We start from the raw sequence: 10,650 nt of genomic DNA on the forward strand, positions 1-10,650 counted from the left end.
TATACACTCGTGAATGTTAATTATATGGGTTATGAATGCAGTTTGGAGGGTTTGCCTGGTAGCCAATCAGCTCCCACCGATCCCCCGCCGCCACTCGGCGCCCCCGATTGTATAATGATTTGCTTTGTGCTCCAGATCTCTCCCAGGTTGTTGTTTTGTCCGGATCAACCGGTCGGGCCGCGGCGCTTTTGTTGCGCCGGCGCCGTCCCCTGATACTGCTGGCGGCTCCCTTTGTGTAGTTGTTTAGTTGCCTTTTCAGTCGCGCCCCCCAACCACCACCACCACCACCACCGCCCCGCGCCCTGCTATTGTTGGTTAATGAACGGCGAGCTCTTCATTAGCTGCTGGAGCCTGTGCCGCATTCGAGTCCCCGTTCAAATGCCCTCACAGTGGAGCTCCGTCAGCGCGCCGCGCCGCGCAGCAAATGCGCAGCAAATGCGCAGCAGATGTAGCCCCGTCACAGGGAAAAATTCTGATCCCGGCTGGTCGCCAAGGGGAAATCATCAATAGCCGTGTTCTCCTATCTGAGTTCTCTACATGTTCTCCATCTTCCCCAAAAGCAGTCAGGTGTGGATGAGGGTTTGACTGGTCGGACGCGTCTATATTAGGCCCCGTGATTGACGGTTACGAGCCGAGTTAAGCCCCGCCTCCAAACCGTGATGGCGGCTGGGGGTGGAGGTGGGTGTCCGGCGGACGAACCGAGATGTAGATGATCGACTGGAATGAGGCCGCTAAGTCACAGGCCAGAGAAACTTCTCTTCCCAGAAGCCTGTCTGTTGGCCTCTTCCAGAAGCCCAGAGAGTCGTGGGCTTCTTTCGCAGGGAGACCCAGTGGTGACGCGGGGGATTTTAAAGTATTAATAGAGAATGACCTGTACTATTTACATAATTCTATTATCAATTTATTACCATGGTTTTAAGCCCCATACAGGTTGTTATTGTCTAATAACCATTAAAATCATTTTCATCAAGAATGTACAAATTGGATTTAGTTTATCATTACAATTTATGATAAAATTATAGACTGTATTTATTATTTATTGAGAATTAGTGCAAACTCTTTCATAATGAGCACAGTGCCGAGAAGCTATTAGCGTTTTAATATTTAAAAATGACTGTCATTTGTGTGTGTTTAGCGGCTATAACGCATTCATAATCTTTTATATGAATGAGTAATTTTATCACATCGCTAATGTTAGACATGATCTGTATTAAAGCGGTAATAACATGATAATAAGCACTCAGGCGTCACATGGGCCCCTTTAATAGCACTGCATTGTTTGTTTTCAGTAGAAAACAAACCAACTACGCCTTTTCATCGTCCGGGATGACGGTTTGTTGTGACGGCGCCGCGTCCATTGCGCGCTAACTCTTGACCGGCTGTGTTTCAGATAACTTTTACGGCACGCCCAAGCCTCTCGCCGAGCCCAGCGCGCTCCTGCTCCATGTAAGCGACCAGCTGCTGCCGGGCGCCAGAGCCAGCTCCGAGGGCAAGAGGAGGCGGAACAAGTCGGTCAGCAACATGGAGAAGGCCGGCATCGAGCCCCCCGAGGAGGAGGAGGAGGAGAGGCCCGTCGTCAACGGCAACGGCGTCGCCGTGACCCCAGGTCAGCCCCAGCGTGAGGATGGTCATTGGGCGGCGGCGACGGGCTACAAGGGCGGTTGCCTGGCTACTCGGCTAGTAGCGAGCTGCTTCGACGCGCACTGAAGGGAAGAGTTAGCATCCTGTCATTGGTTTCACGGATGTGGTGTGGAACGGAAGGGCTGCGGCGTTGACAATAAGTTGGGGGTATTTCTTGTGGGGGCGGCGTCGCCCATCCTAAGGCAACGCACCCTTACTCGCAGTGTGTTGACCGCCAGGCGAGTGTTGAAAGTTCCCTTAGTGTTACATACCAACAAACCAGGGGGGGTCATTGTCAGATACACCTGGAGAAGCAGAAACATGTGGAAAACACAAACTCCGCTTTTCTTTGGGCGCTCCACGTTCAGCGCAAAATGACGAAAAAGGGGCTGTGATGCGTCGGTATGTGACGTACACTATGTGGCCGAAAGTATTTGCTCACCTGACTTGACTTAAGTGACGTCCCATTCCTAATCCATAGGGTTCAATGTGACGTGGGTCCACCCTTTGCAGCTGGAACAGCTTCAGTGCTTCTGGGAAGGCTGGTGTTCTATCGGGTTGAGGCCGGGACTCTGTGCCGGACAGTCCGGTTCATCCACACCAGACTCTGTTATCCATGTCTTTATGGAGCTGTTTTGTCCACTGGTGCACAGTCATGTTGGAAAAGGAAGGGGCCAGTTCCAGAATGTTCACACCAAGCTGGAAACATGGAATTGTCCAAAATGTCTCGGTATGCTGAAGCTTTCAGAGTTCCTTTCGCTGGAACTAAGGGGCCAAGCCCAGCTCCTGAAGAGTAACCCCACACCATAATCCCCCCTCCACCAAACTTCACGCTTGGCACAATGCCGTCAGACAGGTGCCGTTCTCCTGGCGACCGCCAAGCCCAGACTCGTCCATCAGATCGGCAGATGGAACAGCGCGATTCGTTACTCCAGAGAAAGTGTCTCCACTGCTCTAAAGTCCAGTGGCGGCGTGCTTTACGCCACGCCATCTGACGCATTCTATAAAGCTCTCTGCGCGCTGTTCTTCAGCTCATCTGAAGACCACATGAAGTCTGGAGGTCTGTAGAAACTTGATGACCTCTTGGCACGAGGCTCCTCAGCATCCATTGGCTGACCCCGCTCCGTCGGTTTACATGTCCTACCACTTCATGGCGGAGTTGCTGTCGTTCCCAAACACTTCCATGCTCTTATATAGTACGACTGACCAGCATACCGAGGTGCTCGATTTTAAACCCCCGTGGGCATGGAAGTGATTGGAAAACCTGATTCTGATGATTTGAATGGGTGAGTGAATACTTTTGGACAGACATATGGTATATTTCCTAAAACAGGAAAAGGCAGAGCAGTTGACACCTCTTACATCACCTGTGCTGGGACGCCATACCGTAGTATCAGCATCAAAAAGTATGATGGTCGTCTGCTGAGTTAAGCAGCGCCGGGAGGGTCCAGGGGGCCAGGAAAGGGATGTGACTCCCCTCCGTCTCAAGTCACTTCCTGCAAACTTTTTAAGTCACTTCCTTCTTGGAACTCCTATCATTTTCCCTTTCCCAAGGTCACCCCTTGAATATCAAGGTCACCGCCGAGCCATTATTAGACATTGAAAGCAGAGGATAACCCCCCGGCAGCTGCGACACACACATGCACGCACACACACACTCGTGCGCACGCCGCCGAGCGCACACAGACCTTCCTTTGAATGCATCCCATGATCACATGAGCGGACGATCATAAAAGGAGCTTTATGAGTTTGATTTTTGTTATTCCAAATCCAGAGCCACGCTCCGGTCCTGTGACTCCCTAAGCCGGCCTTTTATGGCCCCGGGGACCCTCGGAGCCCCTCGCTGCCGGCCGGACGGCCCCTCCGAAGGAAGCTCCTAGCCGCGACTACCGCTTTTTTAGACGGGACGCAATGGGCGGCGGCGGACGCTAGTCTTCTTTCGGGAAAATGAGTCGATAAATGAGGCTTTTGGTGCTGAAAAGGACGATGTTTTGGTTTTCCCAACACAAGGAGCTCGAACAAGGTAGGGACCTTCGTCAGAGGAGGGGGAAGGGAAACCCGGCGTTTCTGTCTCTGTCGGGGAACTCGTCGGACGAGGACGCTTTTACTGGGATGTGAAGGAGTTTGGGGCCGAGCGGTGTAACGTCAGCCGGGTTCGTGATGGCAGGAGGACGGGTGAAGGTCAAAGGGCAACTGCTTTCTCATCGAGCTACTTTATAATTATGATTTGTGAAAAATCTGCAAATCTATCAAGTGAAAATCTAAAATCACCGGATAGATAAGTTAAGAGTCGGTGAGATGTTCTTTCAATAATCGAGTGCTAAAATGTGGATGTTGACCACACTGACTGTTTGCTGTGTCCGGTAATGACCACGGTGACTGTTGACCTTGTTAGCCATGTTGACTGTTAACCCAGTTGAGCGTTGACCATTTGAACCATTGACCATGTTGATGGTCGATCATTGACCGTGTTGGCTATGCTGAGCGTTGACCATTGACCATATCGTGTTGAGCATGTTAGCCCGGTTGACAGTTTAGCATGTAGACTGTTGACAATGTTAGCCATGTTGAATGTTGACCATGTTGACAGTTGACCATGTTGACTGTTGACCATGTTTGCCATGTTGGCTGTTGACCATGTTTGCCATGTTGACTGTTGACCATGTTAGCCATGTTGAGTGTTGACCATGTTAGCCATGTTGAGTGTTCACCATGTTAGCCATGTTGAGTGTTGATCATGTTGACAGTTGACCATGTTGACTGTTGACCATTTTAGCCATGTTGAGTGTTGACCATGTTGACTGTTGACCATGTTAGCCATGTTGACAGTTGACCATGTTGAGTGTTGACCATGTTAGCCATGTTGAGTGTTGACCATGTTAGCCATGTTGACTGTTAACCCAGTTGAGCGTTGACCATTTGAACCATTGACCATGTTGATGGTCGATCATTGACCATGTTGGCTATGTTGAGCGTTGACCATTGACCATATCGTGTTGAGCATGTTAGCCCGGTTGACGGTTTAGCATGTGACAAAAAACTGTTGACAATGTTAGCCATGTTGAATGTTGACCATGTTGACAGTTGACCATGTTGACTGTTGACCATGTTAGCCATGTTGAGTGTTCACCATGTTAGCCATGTTGAGTGTTGATCATGTTGACAGTTGACCATGTTGAGTGTTGACCATTTTAGCCATGTTGAGTGTTGACCATGTTGACTGTTGACCATGTTAGCCATGTTAAGTGTTGACCATGTTGAGTGTTGACCATGTTAGCCATGTTGACTGTTAACCCAGTTGAGCGTTGAACATTTGAACCATTGACCATGTTGATGGTCGATCATTGACCATGTTGGCTATGCTGAGCGTTGACCATTGACCATATCGTGTTGAGCATGTTAGCCCGGTTGACGGTTTAGCATGTAGACTGTTGACAATGTTAGCCATGTTGAATGTTGACCATGTTGACAGTTGACCATGTTTGCCATGTTGAGTGTTCACCATGTTAGCCATGTTGAGTGTTGATCATGTTGACAGTTGACCATGTTGACTGTTGATCATTTTAGCCATGTTGAGTGTTGACCATGTTGAGTGTTGACCATGTTGACTGTTGACCATGTTAGCCATGTTAAGTGTTGACCATGTTGACTGTTGACCATGTTAGCCATGTTGAGTGTTGACCATTTTAGCCATGTTTACTGTTGATTATGTTGACAGTTGAACATGTCGACGGTTGACCATGTTAGCCATGTTGAGTGTTGACCATGTTAGCCATGTTCAGTGTTGATTGTGTTGACCATTGACCAGTTGGCGCCTTGACCATGTTGGCCATTGACCATGTTATCCATGTTGACGGTTAAGCATGTTGCCAGTTGGCCGTGTTTTCCATGTTGACTGTTGATCATGTTGACCATGTTGAGTGTTGTCTGTGTTGACCGTTGCCGTGGCACCGCTCACAGCTCAGAAGGACTTTTGTCTCTGCAGATGGACAGTGTGGGCGGAGCCAGGCGGCTGAAGGGGGATCAGTAGAGTACAGCAGCCTCAGTGACCTCCCCTTCCCTCCCCGTCACCTCCCACCTTCACCGGCTGCTCGCTCTCGTCCTCCCTCTCTACACCTTCACCAACCCCGACAACCCCCCTTTCAATGCCCTCCTTATTTGCCCCCCCGGTCATGGTAGCTGCTGCCCCCCACATATCCCTTCTTCCCTGCCTGACCCCTCCATCAGCCTCCCGCCTCTCCCTGGCCCCCCCTAAACCTCCACCCATCACCCCCATGCGGCGCCTTGCTCACCCCGCGACCCTCTTGTTTGTGGCCTCCTCAGAGTCGAGCGAACATGAGGATCGGAGCGCCGACGCCCCGAGTGACGCGGCGCTGCACGGCAACCCAGCGGAGGCCCTCGGCGACGGGCTCAAGGAGGACGCACAGTCGCCGAAGACCGCCGTACCCAAACCCGAGGAGAGCGGCGATCTAGGGCCGCTGCCCGACAACTGGGAGATGGCGTACACGGAGAAGGGCGAGGTCTACTTTATCGAGTAAGTGCCACCCTTTGGCCCCAGATGGAGGATGTTGTTAGCATGTTAGCAAGCACACCGGTTCAGCTGATCTTCACACATCCACCTTCCATCAAATTGCGAACGCAAACAAAGCTTTCCTTGTTATGGCGTTGGAGCGTAGCAGCAAGCGGACGTCAAACTCTGCGTTGTCTACATCCTTCGTCGTTGTGTTCTCCTGTTAGAACGCTTTTTGTGCTTAGCTAGCATTATTATTAGCATTAAGATGAGCTAAAGACGGCTAATGTGGCTAAAGGGGCGACTCAGGTGTTATTTTACACCAGAAACACAGCTAAAATTCAGGATATCTTTAATTCCTTCGGTATATTTACCACTAATTCACCTCCAAATTTGTTTCAAAAGAGTGCAGTTTTTGTAGCCGGAGAGCGGATCAATGGGGTTTACATGGATTTCAATTGGAAACATTGAAACGGTTCGCCAACATTTCTGTGTTCGAGTCAAAGAAAAAATTGAATTCGTAAGCCGATGTTCTACCGTAAGTCGCAATGAGCCGGTTAATCAGTTTTTTATTGACTAATTTTTCATGTCTCTCGAGGGCGATTTAAGCGTTTGGCTCCATATTGTGTGAATACAATTCTCCCCATTGTTGTCTGTTTACTTGGGTGGTTTCATCTATGGAGAGGTTGAGGAGATGGAGACCTTAATGGCAGGTTTACAGGAAAGGTGATTCTCCATCACGCCGCTATTGCTCAGTCCCAGCGCCGATGGGATGGTCGTCGGCGGTAACGTGTCCCAGTGTATCGGCATTAATGAAGCCGTGACGGGGAATTAGCCGTCCCCTGCATCGCAAAGGGCTTTATTGCATCGATAGATCATCTCGGTCATTAAGCTTAATTTCCCTGGATCTCTGCACGCCTGAACGCATCATAAACCCGCCAGGCGCCGAGCATCCTGCACCCAGGAACAAGCCACATGTTGCCTGTACAGGTGCAAGGCCATCTCAGCTCACTATTTAACTGGGGTACATCCAACAATTGACTCCACATTTTGTTGCGAGGCGGACACTTGGCTTTGTCCGACCTCCACTCCACCCCTGCTGGTCCACCACTCTTGTTCACCAGAGGAGTTACGTGTTAAGAACTTGGAAAATCGCGGCCCTCTTCATCTGTCCTACTTTCTGTTTTAAATTGAAGGCATCGGAAACGTCTCGCGAACCCAACTCGAGTTGGTCAAGAGGGGTCATACAGATGCCGGAGTCTCTGCGTCAACATGTGAGGTCAAACTGCGGTGGATCGGCTTCTTGTCTGAAAATAGCATCAGCTCGGGCTCTGAAGGAGTCCTTCGACTGTTGAACCGGCCGTCCGACCCGAGTCCACCGCCCCGTTTGTTCTTTCGGTATCACAGAAGACACAGAAGAACTTGCCTGACGTTGACGTACCGGTTCCCCCCTTTGTCCCCCCCCCCCCCCCCCCAAATCTGAAGCATTCATTTGCCTTTTTGTCGAACCCGGACTCCCTTCCTGCTCGCCCCGTCAGCACACCAGAGACCCTGAATTCAAAAATTAAGAATCCAGGACCTCCGTCTCCCTGCTTAGCAAGGCTACTCGCACATCAATAACACCCCTCTTTCTCTCTCTCTCTCGCTCTCTCGCTCTATCTATCTATCTCTTTCCACCATCGCTCCTCAGCCACAACACCAAGACAACGTCGTGGTTGGACCCGAGACTAGCCAAGAAGGCGAAGCCGCCGGAGGAATGCAAAGAGGATGGTAAGTCCACGACGCTCCGCTCTCCTGCTTCTTCCAACCCCGGCCAAGTTGTCGCTCTCCGTGGCTCATGGATTTTTCGTCTGCGGCGGCGCTTCGACGAGATGTTAAGATCCGCGAGATCCAAAGTGAGATGGTCTCACTTGAGGCTGGAGTTCAGCGAAGGGACATCGGCGGGATATGTTTTTTTGGAGCGTGCGCGTGGAAAGGAAGCACCCTCGGAAAATCGCCGCGCTCAAAGCCGGAGTCCGGAGAGACCGGCGGTTACAAAGGCGCCGTTGTGCTCGGCTGAGAGAGCGGCGGTGTGTCCTCCACCCGCCCACAACAAACACCCACCCAAAGGGAGCGCAGAAGGATGAATGTCAATGGCGGCGCGAGAGCGTGGAGGACGACCGCGCAACGCCGTGCGTCATCTGTCTCTCTCGCCCTCTGCTGTCCTTCCCGCGGACGCATTCGTCTTTTCTTTACCTGCCCGACCGACGGAGGTTTTTTTGTTTTTTTTTTTCTGATGGAGTTCGGGACGGAGGGGGTCAAGCTAGGGGAGGGATTCTCCGAATGTGTGTGTGTGTGTGTGTTGTGTGTACGTGAATATCACCGCAAGGATAGAGTTTCGCTATAAATAAAATTGGCGCGCTCCAAGAGTCAGGCGGTCAAGTGCAGTAAGGGGTCAAACTGCGGTTGTCCGCCGCCACCGGTCTGTTTTTTGTTTTCCTTCTTTTTCGGAAAAAGTCGACGACCCCGACCCGGAGCCTCGGCGTCCCGTCAGGTCAGTTCCTCCAGAAAGAACCAGAATCCAGAACCTCGAGATTTGGATTGACGTGATATTTGATGCGGACATTTACGGGTTCCGGACAGTACCGGTCGCCTCGCTACTGGGAAACGCCGTTTGTCCGAAAGCACCTGATTGGCTGCGTAACGCGGTGGTACCAAACCACCAGCTGTTTGGTACCGGTCCGCAATTTGGTCCAAATGATAGTTTTTTGATTCGACCTTTCCGGATCTTATCTTGAAAAGCGGTTTCTGCCTTCGCCTGACTGCCGCGCTTCACTCTGTCATGCCGTTTCAAACATCAGCTACTACAAGCTAGCCATTGGAAAAAAAAAAACAAGCCAGAAACAGAAGTCAGCGGAGAGCTTTTTCGGGAGGAAGCGGGCAAACGATGACTCCCGTCAAAGAGAAAGCTGCATTGAAAAGAAAATGACCTCGGTTACGTGTTCATCGCAGCAGGTGTTACACAAGCTCCGCGCCGCGCTATGCGTTATTTGCAGTGAGCGGCTAGCTAATGAAGCTACGAAACCCTCAAAACAATTCATTATTTATTGTTTATCAAACGTTTAACAAACATCAGACAAACGCCCCCAACCGGTCCACACGCATCAAACTGGTTGCTGGTGCAAAAAAAGGTTTGCGCAACGGAACCAGCTAGCACGGCGGCAGCATCGGGCGTCGCACTTCACCTGTTTCCAGGTGGAAACGCTCATCTGGGACAGTGGCCTGCTAGCCTCACAGGCTAATTGTGCTAACTGGTGAAGTTGAATTGAGTTGAAGTTGCTTTCAGGAGCAGACAGAGTTCTGACACCTTTTCAAATCTGGAGGTTGTTCATGGCGACGCGTTTTCCTTGAGAAGGCGGAGTCGTTCTAAATCCCGTGACATTTCAGATGGAGGCCGTCTCCTGAGTACGTTTATCTTCCCTTCTGTCGGAGGCTCGGGACTTGACGCTTGATGGTTCGTCAACCGCCTCCTGTGGATGGAGCCGCCATCTTGGTTTTCTGGACACTGAATCTAAATAAAGATCATGCGGCTCTTCTCCGGTCGCACCTCCTCAGACCACAGATGACCGTGAAATGTATTTTTAGCCCCCGGTGGAGCTGTGAGCCCCCACCCAGGGGACGTACCTCTGTACACCGAGTCCCAGTTTGCCCCCAAATGTGTTTTTCCGAACAAACACGTCCGTTAGCGGGCTAATCGTCGGCCAAGCCGATTGCCAGAAGTGAAGAGACGGCCGACTGGATCATCTGAAGAGCCGCGATTGCCGGGCCAATTTGCTCCGCTGCGCAGGATGAAGTAAATGGTCAGGGGTATTTGCAGAGAGTGTTTGACTCCGGCAGGATAGAGTGAGCTGCGGCGGAAACCGGCGCTCTCTGGAAACATTTGCACTGTGCGCGGCGGCATTAAACCCTGACGCCACTCCTGGTTTACTTCTTAACAAGCCTTTCCAAGCCGCGCTTCTGTTAGAGGTTAGCGCTTCAACCCCACGCAAAACGAAGGTCCCCGGTCGGACTCCCTCGGGAGGCCTCTCGGTGTGGAGTCTCCATGTTCTCCCTGTGTCTCCGTGAGGTTCCTCAGGGTTCTCCGGGTTCCTCTCGCAGTCCAAACACATGCAGGAGGTTCACTGGAGACCCTACATTGTCCAGACGCGTGAATGAGACGCTGAACGGCTTCACGATTAGCTCTTGTGCTAGTGCTTGATGGATTAGCTCTGTGATTAGCACCAGTCAATGTCACGTCCTTCCTGATATAGCACGATTGTAACCATGGCAACGCACCTTCAACTAAACAACCGGGCAGCCGTTTAGCTAGTCGGCTACCACAGGCGTAAACAACCGAGATCGTTTGTGCGAGACATTGAGTCTGCGCTCCACGGCGAGGGGCCACCTCGGCTGATGCGCTTATTGATTAGCAGGAAAAGGTATGTGTGTGTGTGTGTGTGTGTGTGTGTGTGTGTGTGTGTGTGTGTGTAAGTGTTTGTATG

The 10,650-nt window shown here is 51.2% G+C and overlaps 1 protein-coding gene across 10 annotated transcripts in view; it reads left to right on the top strand.

Moving 5' to 3' along the window:
* Positions 1–10,650, top strand: part of magi2a (membrane associated guanylate kinase, WW and PDZ domain containing 2a) — a 144,129-nt gene that overhangs the window by 105,518 nt on the left and 27,961 nt on the right. For all 10 annotated transcript variants that reach the window (XM_086146330.1, XM_086146321.1, XM_086146322.1 and 7 more), the window contains 3 exons: positions 1,391–1,606; positions 5,944–6,154; positions 7,821–7,900. In XM_086146330.1, coding sequence (XP_086002456.1) covers positions 1,391–1,606; positions 5,944–6,154; positions 7,821–7,900 — 507 coding nt within the window. The remainder of the gene's footprint in view (positions 1–1,390; positions 1,607–5,943; positions 6,155–7,820; positions 7,901–10,650) is intronic.

This window comes from Fistularia commersonii, chromosome 5, assembly GCF_037954325.1.
Source record: "Fistularia commersonii isolate RoL2024-O1a breed Wild chromosome 5, RoL_Fcom_v1.0, whole genome shotgun sequence".
In the NCBI taxonomy this organism is placed as follows: Eukaryota; Metazoa; Chordata; class Actinopteri; order Syngnathiformes; family Fistulariidae; genus Fistularia; species Fistularia commersonii.